Genomic DNA, 15,494 nt, shown 5'->3' with positions numbered 1-15,494 from the left:
CAGGCAGCGATGCCAGCAGCCTGGGGCAGGGGCTGACAGTGGGAGCGGTCCTAGAATCCGTCCAGCTACCCAGTTTGGTCTCAGCCTCCTCCCCCCACCGTCCCCAGGACGAGGCCAGGGTGTTTGGAGCCACCCATGGTCTCTTGGCAGCCACCTGTTCCGGGAGGCAGGTGGGGCACGAAGCAGGGCCCCGACCTCAAGCAGATGGCCCTGCTCTCCCTCTCTCATCGGCCAGTGCTCCTGCCCCTCCCACCATTAACTCCCGTGTTTGCCGTCTCCTCCTCCTTCCTGGCAGGAACAGTATGAATTCTGCTACAAGGTGGTGCAGGAGTACATCGACGCTTTCTCAGACTACGCCAACTTCAAATGAGAGGAGAGGCCCTGGGGCCAGCCAGCAACAGTGGCCTTCGCTATTTTGTAATATTCTCTTTGTTAATATACCCCCTGATCTGTGTATATATATATACCCTAACCCGTTTACCCCGTGGGTACCCTAGGCTTCGTAATTAGCTGGAGATTTTCTATGTAGCAAAGTGATAGCGGCCAAGTCCTTTTCCAGTGTTTTCTTGGGGAATTAAATAGCGTGGTGTTTGGATTTGGGGCGTCTGCCGGACAGGATTCCAGGCTGGGGTTTGTTGGGGAATTTTCATCCCTAGGGGAGAAGAGCTCCGAAAGATCCCCGCCCGCCCATCAACAAGGAACCAAAAAAAAAAAAAAAAAGAAAACCACACTGTCTTTCAAAGCTCGCACGCACACGTCAGGCCTGTTTTCCACTCTGAGGGAAGCAAAGCCAACCCTCCTGGTGGGCCCCACCCCAAGGGGATTTCTCTAGGCAAACAGAAAGGCTTTGGGCAGGGAGGGGTCTCTCTCTCTCCTGGGAGGGGCAGCAGTCAACTATTTGGCCAGCAGAGACTGGGTGGAGACTCCCAGGGGTCCCCTGGGGGGCCGGCATTGTGGAGAGACCTCCCGGCCCAAAGGGGACACCATATTTTCCCATCTGCCCCTTCCATCCCCCACCCGTTCCGTGGGCCGCATCCTCTGGGAAAGAGTGACCCCTCTGCCACTCCCAAAAAGGGGGTGGGAGCTGGGCAGCCCCTTTTGCCCACCTCTGCCACCAGGGACCAAGGCGCGGCCTCCCTGAAGACCTGTCCCTCATCTGTGGGCCATGCCTCTCCCACCCTCATGACTCCAGAGGCAAGCTAAGCAGCTCCCTCAAGGGGTGGGGGAGATGAGCTGGGGTCCAGCTGTTCTGGGGGACACAGCTGGAGTCTGTCTCCTGGAAGGAACCTAGCTATAACCCTCTTCTCTCACCGCCCCCTGCTCTCCCACCCTCCCCAGAGCCAGCGGCTTGGCTCCCATGCTCTGGTGGGGGTGGGGCACTTGGCCGATGACAGACGGTGGATTCCCTGGTCCCCAGGCTGGGGTGTGGCCCAGGCTCACACGATCACCGTTTCTCGGAGTCGGGCAAGAACTGAAGGAAAACAGATGTCTCAGCTGTGGAGGAGAAGCCAGCTGGACCCGACCCGGTTGTTGCTGCAGGATTTTGCGAAGCGTCCGTAACGAAGACTAAAATTGCTGCTAAAACTTCTCTTGGGTTCCTTCCGGTCGCTACACTGTAGCAGAGGGGGTGGTTGGCTAAACCCTGGGGGCTGTTACCGAGCAGCCCTTCGGAACCAGGAGCTACCTGCTTGGCCTGGCTGGGTGGGGGGGGGGGGGGGGGGGGGGGGGGAGGTGGCGGGCCAGGGGCCAAAAGCTGAGAAACAGGAAGCTGGACCGGCCCCAGAGCCTACACTCTCTGCAGTAACAACATGGCCACCTCCCCGGGGAGACATTAGCCCAAGCCCTGATCTCAGCCTGCTGTACTGGATGGGGCCGGGACAGGGACAGTGTTCCAGCCTATGAACAATGTCCTGAATTTCCCCACCAACCAGCCTGGGCAGCTGGGCCGGGCCCTGTAGCAGGAGGTGGGTAGAGGACAGGGACGTCACTCTTTCTAGTGGTGGTCTCTGCTTTACTGGGGGGCTCAGTGGAGGGAAGGAGGTGACCTGACGGTGGGAGCAGGAGCAGGTGGGAGCATTAGTCTACCCTGGGGTGCGCCAAGGACAGACGGACAGGATGGAGGAGGCTCTCCTAGCTGCAACTGGGTTGGTGTCCATAGACCCGCACTCCTGCTCCACCCTGGGGTTTCTAGGATGATGAGAGGTGGGCAGCAGGGGCCAGAGTCACTTCCTCTTTCCCAGAAGCTCCCTCTAACCTGCCCCCGGGTCCATGCCCTGCTCCCCCGAGTCCCCCTCCCACTAAAGCCCAACCACATGCATTAATCCCTTCAGAGTAGGTTCGAGGACCCAGCCCCTGCTGGCTTCCAGGGCTGGGAATGGTTCCACTTCGGGCGAGGCCATGGGAGGAGGATGGAGAAGATGAGGGAATTAGGGGAAATGAGGCCATGGAGGTGGAGTGGGGGTTACCTGGGGGAGCCGGTAACTCCTCTCGGCAGCCCCTGTGCCAGACTGACTCCCCAGTGCTCCTGAATTCAGGCCGGCCACTAGCCCCGCCTGCAGGCCAGGGTAGCTGGCCAGCCCCTGGAGACAGCTACATAGTTCTGAGACCAAAGGGGGGTTTCAGAGTTGGTAAGAAGTCAGGGTGACCTTCCCAACAGCCCCACCTTAAGTGTCCTGAGGAGCCACAGGCAGAGGTTTAGAACCTAAAACCTGGAAACCTCGGATGATAGTAATAACAATGGTATTTGTTAAGCACTTACTGTGTGCCAGGCACCGTACTAAACGCTGGGATGGATACACGTGAGTCTATCTAACCCAGAAGACTTAGCAGTTCAGGGAAAGCTTCCAACAAGGCTTAAGGGAAGAAAAAAAAAATCCTTGTTGGCCTACGATGAGCCAACAGGCTGCAGAGCCTGCCCATTCCCAAGCCCCCTCCCCTCTTACCCCAGGGTCCCCAGCCTGGCCCCCACGAATTGTAGGACAACACAGAGAAACTGTGAGGGCAGCAAATCTGCCTGAAAAGTAATAACAACTGTGCTATAAGTGCTTACTATGTGCCAGGCACTCTACTATGTGTTAATGATTGTGGTGTTGGTTCAGCACTGAGGCAGATACAAGCTAATCAGGTTCGACACTGTCCTTGTCCCACAGGAGGTTCGCAGTCTTCATCCCCATTTTCCAGATGAGGGAATGGAGGCCCAGAGAAGTGAAGTGACTTGCCCACAGTCACAGAGCAGACAAGTGGCAGAGCCAGGATTAGAACCCAGGTTCTTGTGATTTCCAGGCCTATGCTCTACGCAGTAGGCCAGCTGCTTAAGCCTGGTGCTGAATGACATGGAGGAGGCCGCTGAGGGCTGATGCTGACCCGATGGACACCCGTGGAAGCTGAAGGAGGGTCAGGGAGAAGAACTGGTGGCCTGAGTGACAGAGGGAGGGGTAGGAGGAAGCACACTTTGTACTACACACTTGGGGGTAGCCAGAGGGAAGAGTTACCATCACCTTCTGCCCTACCCATTTACTTTGATGCCCTTCTCCATCAGTCAATAAATAGTATTTATCAATCAATCAATGGTACTTACCATGGGCTTACTATGTGCCAGTACTGTTCTAAGCAGTAAGGGACTACACTACAAAAGAATTTAGCATACATGTTCCCCACCCATAGAGAGCTTACAGCCTAGTGGGGGAGACAGGCATTAATATGAATAAATAAGTCATAATATATAATTTATAGATATGTACAGTAAGCGTGGTGGGGTTGGGGCGAATATCAAATGTCCAAAGATTGAAGTGCACAGATGACGCAGAATGGAGACGGAGCTGGGGAAGAGAGGGCTTAATCGGGGAAGGCTTCCTGGAGGAGGCTTGACTTTAGTAATGCTTTGAAGGTGGAGAGAGTGATGGACTGGCGTACATAAAAGGAGAGGGTGTTCCAGGCCAGAGGTACGAAATGGGCGAAAGGTTGGCGGTGAAGTAGACAAGATGGAGGTATGGTGAGAAATTTGGCACTAGAGGGGCGAAGCATGCGGGCTGGGTTGGAGTGGGATAGCAGCGAGGTGAGGTGGGAGGGGGCACGGGGATGGACTGCCCTGAAGCCCACGGTGAGGTGTTTCTGTTTTGTGCAGAGGGGGATGGACAACCACTGGAGGTCCCTGAAGAGTGGGGAGACACGAATTGAACTTATCGATCAGCTCCTGAGTGCAGAGCACCACAGAGCGCTTGAGAAGACATGATATATCAATCAGTGGTTCCTAATGAGGGCTTACTATGTGCAGAGCACTGTTCTAAGTGCTTGGAAGACAATACAACAGAATTTAGCAAATATGTTCCCCACTCATATCACCCTTACAGTCTAATGGAGGAGACAAACATTAACATGACTAAATAAATCACTTTTAAAATTGACCACCACCAACACCACCAGTCCCAAGATGAGGAGCGAGCCTTCACCTTCAAGACACAGAACACCGAGCTTTCAAGACCAGCACCTGGAAGTTGCGGTCACTGCTGACCAGAGCCCAGGAACCATGGCCATTCTAGCGTGGGACCTAGAAGCTGCGACCCTGAGGGTCTAGGACTTCTTCCTCGCCCCACCCACTCCTCACCTCTGTCCTGTCCCTGCCCACCAGGTCCACTGACCATCAAACCCCACTGACTTGCTTCCCTCTCCGCTCTCCCCACCCCTTGTGTGCCCCCCGCCCCATCCCCACTCCACAAGCCTCCTCCATATGTGGCCTTAGGAATGCCCCCACGCCCCCAAGTGTGGGCAAACTCACCCCGCTCTTCACCATACCTGAAACCTGACTCCCTCCATGTGACACAGTCCTCTGCCACTCTCTCCCCAGGGGGGCCTCATTTTTTCCCACTCCCCAAGACTCACTGGGAAAGGAGGAGAAGGAATAGTTCGCCTTTTTTTTTTATTTTATGGCATTTGTCAAGCGTTGCTTTGTGGCAGACACTGTTCTAAGCACTGGGGTAGGCACAAGGCACAAGCTAAGTAGGTCCCAAATGAGGCTGCTGGTCTTTAACCCCCATTTGACAGATGAGGGAACAGAGGTCCAGAGAAGTGAAGTGACATGGCCAAGGTCACCCAGCAGACAAGTGGCGAGGTCTAATTAGAGGCCAGGTCCTCCTGACTTCCAGGCCCGGGCCCTAGCCACTAAACCACACTACTTCTTCACACCTTAGTGTGCCGGACAGTGTACTAAGCACTGGGGTAGTTACGAGCCAAAGAGGTTGGGCAAAGTCCATGTCCCAACTGGGGCTCACAGCCTTAATCCCCCTATGACAGATGAGGTAACTGAGGCCCAGAGAAGTGATGTGATTTGCCCAAGGTTACATAGCAGACAAGTGGAGGAGTCAGGATTGGAATCCAGGTCCTTCTGACTCCCAGGCCCACGTTCTATCCACTAGGCCACGCTGCTTCTCAGCTTCTTTATCAGCTACTTTGTTTCATGAAGTAATCATGCAGGATGGACACTGCAAGCTTAACGAGTACGCTGAGGGCACATGATTTTAAAGGGGAGAGAAAGCTTTCTGGAGGCAGTCCCAACGAATATGTGGTAAGTTGCTACACTTTACGGAGGCCTGCCAGTGCGAAAGCAACTTAATGAAGTCCACTGGGGGAGCTGCAGGTGTCAGATCAGAGGTGAAAGGTCATTTGTGGTATTAAGCAGAGCCTGGTAGAAGAGAAACGAAAGGCAACTCAGACTTCCAGAAAGGATAAAGGTTCTTGTTCAACCTATTACAGAGGTTCACGGTCAGAAACTGTAGCGGCAACGAAAGCAGAGTCTGAAAGTGAACTAATCAATCAATCAGTCATATTTATTAAGTGCTTACTATGTATTAATTCCTCATATTTGCCCCTAAATCCACTCGTCCCCCAACTTTTTCTATCCCGGTTGATGACACCCCCATCCCTCCCCATGTCTCAAGCCCACAACGTTGGCATCATCCTTCCACTCCCTTTCTTTCAACTACCGTGGGCAGTGTGTTGCCAAATCTCATCCATCCTGCCTCCCCAAGGTCTTCAGAACTCACCCCTTCCTCCCCATTCCAAATGGCCCCCATGCTGGCCCGGGAATTTGTTGCATCTCAACCTGGCCTCCTCGCTGATTTCCCTGCCTCCGGTCTTTTCCCTTCAATCAATCAATCAATCAATCATATTTATTGAGCGCTTACTGGGTGCAGAGCACTGTACTGAGCGCTTGGGAAGTACAAGTTGGCAACATATAGAGACAGTCCCTACCCAACAGTGGGCTCACAGTCTAGAAGGGGGAGACAGAGAACAAAACCAAACATACTAACAAAATAAAATAAATAGAATAGATAGGTACAAGTAAAATAAATACATAAATAAATAGAGTAATAAATATGTACAAACATATATACATATATACAGGTGTGGTGGGGAAGGGAAGGAGGTAAGATGGGGGGATGGAGGGGGGACGAGGGGGAGAGGAAGGAAGGGGCTCAGTCAGGGAAGGCTTCCTGGAGGAGGTGAGCTCTCAGTAAGGCCTTGAAGGGAGGAAGAGAGTTAGCTTGGCGGATGGGCAGAGGGAGGGCATTCCAGGCCCGGGGGATGACGTGGGCCGGGGGTCAACGTCGGGACAAGTGAGAACGAGGCACGGTGAGGAGATTAGTGGCAGAGGAGCGGAGGGTGCGGGCTGGGCTGTAGAAGGAGAGAAGGGAGGTGAGGTAGGAGGGGGCGAGGTGACGGACAGCCTTGAAGCTGAGGGTGAGGAGTTTCTGCCTGATGCGCAGATTGATTGGTAGCCACTGGAGATTTTTGAGGATTGGAGTAACATGCCCAGAGTGTTTCTGGACAAAGACAATCCGGGCAGCAGCAAGAAGTATGGACTGAAGTGGGGAGAGACACGAGGTTGGGAGATCAGCAAGAAGGCTGATGCAGTAGTCCAGACGGGATAGGATGAGAGCTTGAACGAGATGATATTTGTTATGTGCTTACTATGTGCCAGGCACTGTACTAAGCACTGGGGTGGATAGACGCAATTAGAGTTGGACACAGTCCCTGTCCCATGTGGGCTCACGGTCTCAATCCCCATTTTACAGATCAGGTAACTGAAGCACAGAGAAGTGAAGGGACTTGCCCACTGTCACACAGCAGAAAAGTGGCAGAGCCAGGATTGGAATCCATAACCTCCTTAGTCCCAGGCCCATGCTCTATCCACCGCACCAGGTAGTCACCCAAGCGCTCTGCACATAGTAAGCATTCAATAAATACGACTGAATGAATGAATGAATGAATGAATGAATGAATGAATGAATGAATGAAGGCCCACAAGGAGATAACAGTCTGGAGGAGGAGGTAGGGTTTTTCAGTTTTTTAAAATGATGATCTTCACCCTGTGACCTGGACCACTCCCTCCCACAACAAAAATGCAGGAACTAGTGTGATTTTACCCAAATTCCTTTAAGGAAATTCCTGTTGCCCCCCCACTGCTACCCCTCAACCCCTTCAAGGGCCACCTATGTGCACCACCCGCCCCCTATCGTACATGCCAGACGTAGGGGGCCAAGGCATGGCAAGGAGGATGCAGGAAGCAAGGGTTTAGTTATGTTCCCAGTCCCTGCCTGTATTTCTCCTCAGCCTCGGGAAACAGTGCGCAAGATGGCTGGATCCTGGCCCCCAGGCTCCCATGTCCTCGGGAAGGAAATTAGCCATCAGATGCACGTTCACCACCACCGCCCATCAACTTGGCCTCTTGACCAAGCTGGCCCCATTCTGATTGGGTTCATGGACTCAACCCTGCTCCGGGAAGGGGCGATGGGAGGGAGGGAGGGAGGGAGGAAAGAACAGGGGGCGGGGGGGGGGAATGGAGGCTGCAGGGCTGCTGAGGGAGAGGGAGAGGCTGGGGTTGACAATGACGACGATGAAGATGACTCTCCAGCGCAGTCAAGATGATGCTCCAAGGCCAGCCCCCGCCCCTGGCCCACGGCCAGAGAGAGACCCCGTTCCTCAAGGTCTCAGCGTCTTTCCCCAGTTCTGGACAATTACAGATGATGACTCACTCTCCCCACCTTCAAAGCACAGATTGTGATGATCATATTGTTATATTGGACTCTCCCAAGTGCTTAGTACAGTGCTGTGCACACAGAAAGTGCTCAGTAAATACCACTGAGTGACTTACTAAAGGCACATCTCTTGCAAGAGGCCTTCCCTAAGTCCCCCTTTCCTCCCTCTTCTCCCACTCCCTTCTGGGTTGCCCTGACTTGCTCCCTTTCTTCAGCCCCCATCTCAGCACCCCCAGCACCTCTGTCCGTAGCTGTAACTTTTTTCTATTAATGTCTGTCTCCCCATCTAGCCGGTAAGCTCCCCTGGCTCTCAACGCTCTCCGCTACTTTCCCATCCTTCCCAGCAGTATCCTCAGAGGGGCTCTCCTCCCTCCTCTCAAGTGCTACTCCGGCCACCTGTGCTTCTGACCCCATTCCCTCTCATCTCATGAATCTCTCGCTCCGTCTCTTCTCCCCTCCTTAACTTCCAACTTCAACCGCTCACTCTCCACTGGTTCCTTCCCCTCTGCCTTCAAACATGCCCATGTCTCTCCCAGCCTAAAAAAATCCTCTCTTGACCCCACCTCACCTTCTAGTTATCGCCCTATCTCCCTCCTACCATCCCTTTCCAAACTCCTTGAACGAGTCGTCTACACGCGCTGCCTCGAATTCCTCAAAGCCAACTCTCTCCTCGAGCCCCTCCAGTCTGGCTTCCGTCAATCAATCAATCAATCACATTTATTGAGCACTTATTGTGTGCAGAGCACTGTACTAAGCGCTTGGGAAGTACAAGTTGGCAACATATTGCCAACATTCCACATACATTCCATGGAAACTGCCCTCTCAAAGGTCACCAATGACCTCCTGCTTGCCAAATCCAAAGGCTCCTACTCTATCCTAATCCTCCTCGACCTCTCAGCTGCCTTCGACACTGTGGACCACCCCCTTCTCCTCAACACGCTATCCAACCTTGGCTTCACATCCTCTCCTGGTTCTCCTCTTATCTCTCCCGTTGTTCATTCTCAGTCTCTTTTGCAGGCTCCTCCTCCCCCTCTCATCCCCTTACTGTAGGGGTTCCTCAAGGGTCAGTTCTTAGTCCCCTTCTGTTCTCGATCTACACTCACTACCTTGGTGACCTCATTCGCTCCCACGGCTTCAATTATCATCTCTACTCTGATGACACCCAAATCTACATCTCTGCCGCTGCGCTCTCTCCCTCCTTCCAGGCTCACATCTCCTCCTGCTTTCAGGACATCTCCACCTGGATGTCTGCCCGCCACCTAAAACTCAGCATGTCCAAGACTGAACTCCTTGTCTTCCCTCCCAAACCCTGCCCTCTCCCTGACTTTCCCATCACTGTTGACAGCACTACCATCCCTCCCGTCTAACAAGCCCGCAACCTTGGTGTCATCCTCGACTCCACTCTCTCGTTCACCCCTCACATGCAAGCCGTCACCAAAACCTGCCGGTCACACCTCTGCAACATCGCCAAGATCTGCCCTTTCCTCTCCATCCAAACTGCTACCCTGCTCGTTCAAGCTTTCATCCTATCCTGTCTGGATTACTGTATCAGCCTCCTCTCCGATCTCCCATCCTCCTGTCTCTCCCCTCTTCAATCCATACTTCACACCGCTGCCCGGATTGTCTTTGTCCAGAAACGCTCTGGGCATGTTACTCCCCTCCTCAAAAATCTCCAGGGGCTACCAATCAACCTACGCATCAGGCAGAAACTCCTCATCCTCGGCTTCAAGGCTCTCCATCACCTCGGCCCCTCCTACCTCACCTCCCTTCTCTCCTTCTACAGCCCAGCCTGCACCCTCCGCTCCTCTGTCGCTAATCTCCTCACCGTGCCTCGTTTTCGCCTATCCCGCCGTCGACCCCCGGCCCACGTCCTCCCCCTGGCCTGGAATACCCTCCCTCCGCACATCCGCCACGCTAGCTCTCTTCCTCCCTTCAAGGCCCTACTGAGAGCTCACCTCCTCCAGGAGGCCTCCTTCCTCTCCCCCTCCTCCCCCTCGCCTTACCTCCTTCCCTTCCCCACAGCACCTGTATAAATGTATATATGTTTGTATGTATTTATTACTCTATTTATTTATTCATTTTACTTGTACATATTTATTCAATTTATTTTATTTAGTTAATACGTTTTGTTTTGTTCTCTGTCTCCCCCTTCTAGACTGTGAGCCCACTGTTGGGTAGGGACCGTCTCTGTATGTTGCCAACTTGTACTTCCCAAGCGCTTAGTACAGTGCTCTGCACACAGTAAGTGCTCAATAAATATGATTGAATGAATGAATGGTGAGCGGTGCCCCTCCCTGCCCCGGGCTATTCTGAAGACAGGCAGGGTGGGCCACCAGGTTGGCGGGACCGCTATCTCTCTCCTTAGCCACCTCCCTCCATGCCCCAGATGCTCAATCTCCTGCCCTGCCCCCAGCAGGTCCATCTGCGAGCCTCCTCCGGGCTGCCCACCACAACTACAGCTGATAGGAGCGGCCACCGGTCCCTTCTGCTCACACTCCTGGTGCTGCTGGCCCTGGGCACTGAGCGCTCCTTGGCCCAGGACTGGTCTCACGGTTGGTACCCCAGGGGGAAGAGGGCCCTGGACTTGGCCCTGGCCCAGGCCCCAGAAGTGGGTGATGATGACCTCTTTACGGATCTGTCTCTCTCCCCACAGACCTTGGTCCCCTTGTCCCCCCATTCGCTGGAAACCAAAATTGGAGAGTTTTGAGGAAGTGGGTGATGGGGTGGGCAGGGAGAAATCCAGGGGCCTCTGTTGCCAACACCTGGGGGAAACTTGATCCTCCCTTGCCTGTCATGCTCACTGTGGGCAGGGAATGTGTCTGTTTATTGTACTCTCCCCAGTGCTTAGTACAGGGCTCTGTGTAAGCGCTCTGTAAGTACGACTGAATGAATGAATGAAGGGTAGATGGGACAGGGGTTGTTCAGGGTGTAAATACAATTCTTCCCTCTGGCTCAGAGACACCGTCAGGGGTCGGGGGGCTGGTTAGAGTTCTCCCCTGCCCTGATTGTTCCTTCCCTCTCTGGGACCTCTCCCGAGGTGGGGGTGGGACGGGGAAGTCATGTCCCACCCCCACAGCCCCACAGCCCAGGACTCCAAGGAGGAGAACTTGTGCAGCAGGGAGGAGTGCAGCTTCCTGTGGAGCCAGAGGATGGCCCTAAGGAAGACCCTCTTGGTAAGTCCTCGGGGACCCCACATCCCCACCCCGGTTGGCTACTACCGGCCTGGCTCCTGCCAGCCTCGAGATGGGGTGGTCCTGGGTTCGGGCATGCTTATTGCTGTCCATGGCATGAGGCTGGGGAGGGTCCGGGGGCCAGCCGGAAGGCATGGGGGATAGAACAGCAATAATAACAGTGGTACTTATTAACTGCTTATTAGGTGCCAGCACTGGGTAAGACATATCCATCATATTAATTTGTTTTTATGGCATTTGTTAGTGTGTGCCATGCACCGTCCTAAGTGCTGCAGAAGATACAGTTAATCATGTTGGACCCAATCGACTCCCCATTTTACAGATGAGGGAATTGAGGCAGAGAGAAGTGAAGTGATTTACCCAAGGTCACAGAGCAGACAAGTGGGGGAGCCGGGATTAGAACCCAGGTCCTTCTGACTACCAGGCCCATGCTCTATCCACTAAGCCATCCTTCTCTGTTTATTTACAGAGCACTAGGCTAAGTGCTTGGGAGAGTACACTATAATAGAGCTGGCAGATAGGCTGTAGAGCCTAGCAGGAGGACAGACTTTGATATAAAAAATGATAGAGATGTATATAAGTGTCGTGGAGCTGAAGGAGGGGTGAATAAAGGGTGCAAATCCAAGTGCAAGGGTGACACAGATACGAGATCATCAGGTTGGACACAGTTCCTGTCACACCTGGGGCTTACAGTCTAAGTAGGAATGAGTAGGATTTAATCCCCATTTTGCAGATGAGGAAACTGAGGCCCAGAGAACCGACTCGCCCAAGGGCACACAGCAGACAAGCAGCAGAGCCGGGATCAGAACTCAGGTCTTCCGACTCCCAGGCCTGGGTTCTGTCCACTAGGCCACACTGCTTCCCACCCTCAAACCCAGCCTCCGAGGAACTGCCGGGGCTCTCAAGGGAGCAGGGCAGTCCCGGCTTGGGCCAGGGGCCTGGACGGGAGGAGAATAAATGAGTCTGTCCCCTTCAGTCAGTCAGTCGTATTTATTGAGCGCTTTCCCTGTGCAGAGCACTGTACTAAGTGCCTCTAAACACACCGCTCCTTCAGGGCTAAGGCATGACTCTTCTTCAACAGCCCACAGTGCAGGCAAGGGGACAGGCCTTCCGGGGGGCAGATTAAGGAAGCCGGCCACTTCCCTTCGGGCCTGGTCTGGCTTGCCCTGCCCCTACAGCTTGGGCTCTGCATTCCGGTCCTCAAACCTTGCTCTGACCAGATCAGTCCTCCTGGCAGAGCTGCAGGGAGGATACTCAGAGTCCATACGCTTCGCTCCTCTAATGCCAACCTTCTCACTGTACCTCGATCTCGTCCAGCTCGGTGCCGATCATTTGCCCACATTCTCCCTCCTCAAATGCGACAATGATTCTCCCCCACTTCAAAGTCTTGCTGGAGCTGAAGGCCCATCTCCTCCAAGAGGCCTTCCCTAAGCCCCCTTTCCTCTTCTTCCACTCCCTTCCTCTTCTTCCACTCCCTTCTGCGTCGCCCTGACTAGCTCCCTTTATTCATCATCTCCTTCCAGCCCCACAGCACTTACGTCAATGTCTGTCTTTTATTGATTTGTATTAACGTCTGTCTCCCCCTTTAGACTGCAAGCTCACTGTTGCCAGGAAATGTGTCTGTTTACTGTTGCACTGAACTCTCCCAAGCGCTCAGTACAGTGTTCTGCACTCAGTAGGCACTCAACAAATACAACTGAATCAATGAACGAGGAAACCTCTGGCCAGCCAAGGTAGGGTTGGCTAGGGGAAAGGGAAGATGGCAAGCTGCAGAGTGTCAGTTTCCTTTTTCCCTCCCTAGGCCACCATCTTGGCCCAGTCCCAACAGAGGGAGAAATGATCCGGAAGCTGCCTGACACTCGTTGGTGAAAACTGCCATCCCACCGGCCCCCCGACTCTCCCCAACCCCAACCACCCCGGCCCCTCGTGGCTGGCCCTAGGAACCCACTGCTGCTTCTGGCCGTCCTTTGGCCTCTTTCTCTAATCCCCATCCAATCCTGATCCCCTACCCCCCTGCAGTCCTCCCTCTAGATTGTAAGCTCGCTGTGGGCAGGGAATGTGTCTGTTTATTCTTCTACTGTATTCTCCCAAGCGCTTGGTACAGTGCTTGGCACACAGTAAGCGCTCAATAAATACGACTGAATGAATGATTGAACAAACAAGTCCTGATCCAAAAGTTGGCAATTTCTTTTCACTTAAAACCCAAGGCGCTAAAATCGGATCTGATCACAAGACACAGAACCACAACAACCTCGCGCCTAACTTTGACAAGAGAGCAGACAAGACATGTACCCGTCGACATGGACGACACAACCAAACCACCGGAATTTGGGGTTGGACTCAAGTGCGGCTTGAAAAGTGCCAAGATAGGTGTTTTCTCCCCAGGAGTCTGTCTGGCCTCACCAGGAGGCTGGTTGAGCCGCAGACCCATCCCCCCACCCCCCCAGGTGCCAACACAGGGCAAACACTGATGCTCTCAGACTAGTTATGCCGCTAAAATGTCTTGGACTGAGAGATGGAGAAAACATGGGGCCCGAGTTTTAAAGCTGGGCTATTCTGTAGGCACCAGATCAGCAAGCCTCAGGGCTGACCCCAAATCTTCTTCTTGCCCAGTTGCCACATTATCCACAGCCCCTCTGACAGTGATTGCAATTTAAATAAAAATGTAAAAACCTGGATGATTGGAGTCCTCCAATCTTCTCCTCGCTGCTCAGATGATGGGTTTTCTGGCTCTGACTCAGTTCTTTTGTCGCGGGAGAACGCTGTGGAGGGAGAAGATCCCATCAGACACTTGGTCACTGTGTGGCAGGCCCGGTACCCAACCCCCGCGTCTGATTAAAGTAGCTGTGCTTTCCAGAGGGCAAGGTGGTACTGACGGCAGAGCTTCCCAGGGGCAGGGCCAAAGGCCCAAAGCTTCATGGGAAGAAAAAGGCAGATGGATGGGGTGTGAATGAGCACAAAGATTCGGGGACGAGGGGAAGAGAGAGGCGAGCGAACACAGTAGCAGAGAAGCTCGGACCGTAACTAGACAGGTGAGGACTCACGGAGACACTGAGGCAGAGAGCTGCATCCCTCTACTCCTGCCAGCGTTTCTGCCTCTCTCTCTCTCCCCTCCACTTGCCTGAGACAGGCACTTTAGGGAACGTGGAGGGGCAGAGAAAGCAGGGTCAGCATTAACAACCCTTTCTGCCTCCAAACTGGTCATTCCCCTCATCTGTGGGGGTAAAATAGAGTCTGACGGGGGTCAAGACATAGGACCCATGGTGAGGACGGGGTAGGGGAATAGACCAGGAGAGTCGGGAAGGACCTGGGTTCTAATTCGGACTCCACCACTGGTCTGTCTTGTGACCTCAGGCAGGTCACTTCGTTTCTCCGGGCCTCAGTTCCCTCAACTGCAGAGTGGGGATTCAGTGGCTACTCTCCCTAGACCGGGAGCCCAGTGTGGGATGTGATCATCTTGTATCTGCCCCAGTGCTCAGTACAGTATTTGGCACATAGCAAGTGCTTAACAAATACCACAATCACTCATAATAATTGTCATTTACCCTTCCTCCAACCAACGAAGGCCCACCCGTTGTGAAAACTTTCAGTGGGCTGAGTCTGGTGTAAAACTGAGACTTTGGGGGTCCAGGCCACCCTGCCCTCACCCGAAGGACCTGGGTTCTAATCCCATCTCGGCCATCCCGACTCCACCAATTGTCAGCTGTGTGACTTTGGGCAACTCATTTAACTTCTCTGTGCCTCAGTCACCTCATCTGTAAAATGGGGATTAAGACTGTGAGCCCCCCGTGGGACAACCTGGTCACCTTGTAACCTCCCCAGTGCTTAGAACAGTGTTTTGCACATAAGTGCTTAATAAATGCTATTATTATTATCATCTGCTGGGTGATGTTGGTCAAGTCACTTCACTTCCCTGGGCCTCAGTTACCTCATGGGGATTAAGGCTGCGAGCCCCATTAGGCCAGGGTCTGCATCCAACCCTATCAGCTTGTATCTGCCCCGGCGTTTAGAACATTGCTCGACACGTAGTAAGCGTTTAACAAATTATCACAATTCTCATAATTCTCATTATTACCTGCTGCCCAAACCCTGAGGGCCCGGCAAGCCCCCTCCAGATACTGGCCCAGGGGCATGTCGTGATTGCCCTCGGTGGGGTGGGGGGGGAGAGGGCCACAGGACTGAGGAGCGAGGGATGGAGGAAGGTGGCGGTCGACGGCGGAGGCCACCCGCCTCTCTTCGCCTCACGACCGGCCGCTTCTCCTCTCAGGGA

The 15,494-nt window shown here is 53.7% G+C and overlaps 2 protein-coding genes across 2 annotated transcripts in view; one reads left to right on the top strand and one right to left on the bottom strand.

Moving 5' to 3' along the window:
• Positions 1-742, top strand: part of PTPRA (protein tyrosine phosphatase receptor type A) — a 91,845-nt gene extending 91,103 nt beyond the window's left edge. Inside the window, exon 23 of the mRNA XM_038744667.1 lies at positions 296-742. Within this exon, the coding sequence (XP_038600595.1) occupies positions 296-370 (75 nt within the window). The 3' untranslated portion in view covers positions 371-742. The remainder of the gene's footprint in view (positions 1-295) is intronic.
• LOC119926575 overlaps positions 1-15,494 on the bottom strand; it is a 28,721-nt gene extending 13,227 nt beyond the window's left edge. The window contains exons 1-2 of the mRNA XM_038744669.1: positions 15,300-15,494; positions 13,898-13,986 (exon numbers count right to left, since the gene is read on the bottom strand). Coding sequence (XP_038600597.1) covers positions 13,898-13,986; positions 15,300-15,357 — 147 coding nt within the window. The 5' untranslated portion in view covers positions 15,358-15,494. The remainder of the gene's footprint in view (positions 1-13,897; positions 13,987-15,299) is intronic.

The sequence above is a fragment of the Tachyglossus aculeatus genome, chromosome 4, assembly GCF_015852505.1.
Source record: "Tachyglossus aculeatus isolate mTacAcu1 chromosome 4, mTacAcu1.pri, whole genome shotgun sequence".
In the NCBI taxonomy this organism is placed as follows: domain Eukaryota; kingdom Metazoa; phylum Chordata; class Mammalia; order Monotremata; family Tachyglossidae; genus Tachyglossus; species Tachyglossus aculeatus.
This window is presented reverse-complemented; position numbering and strand designations above follow the sequence as displayed.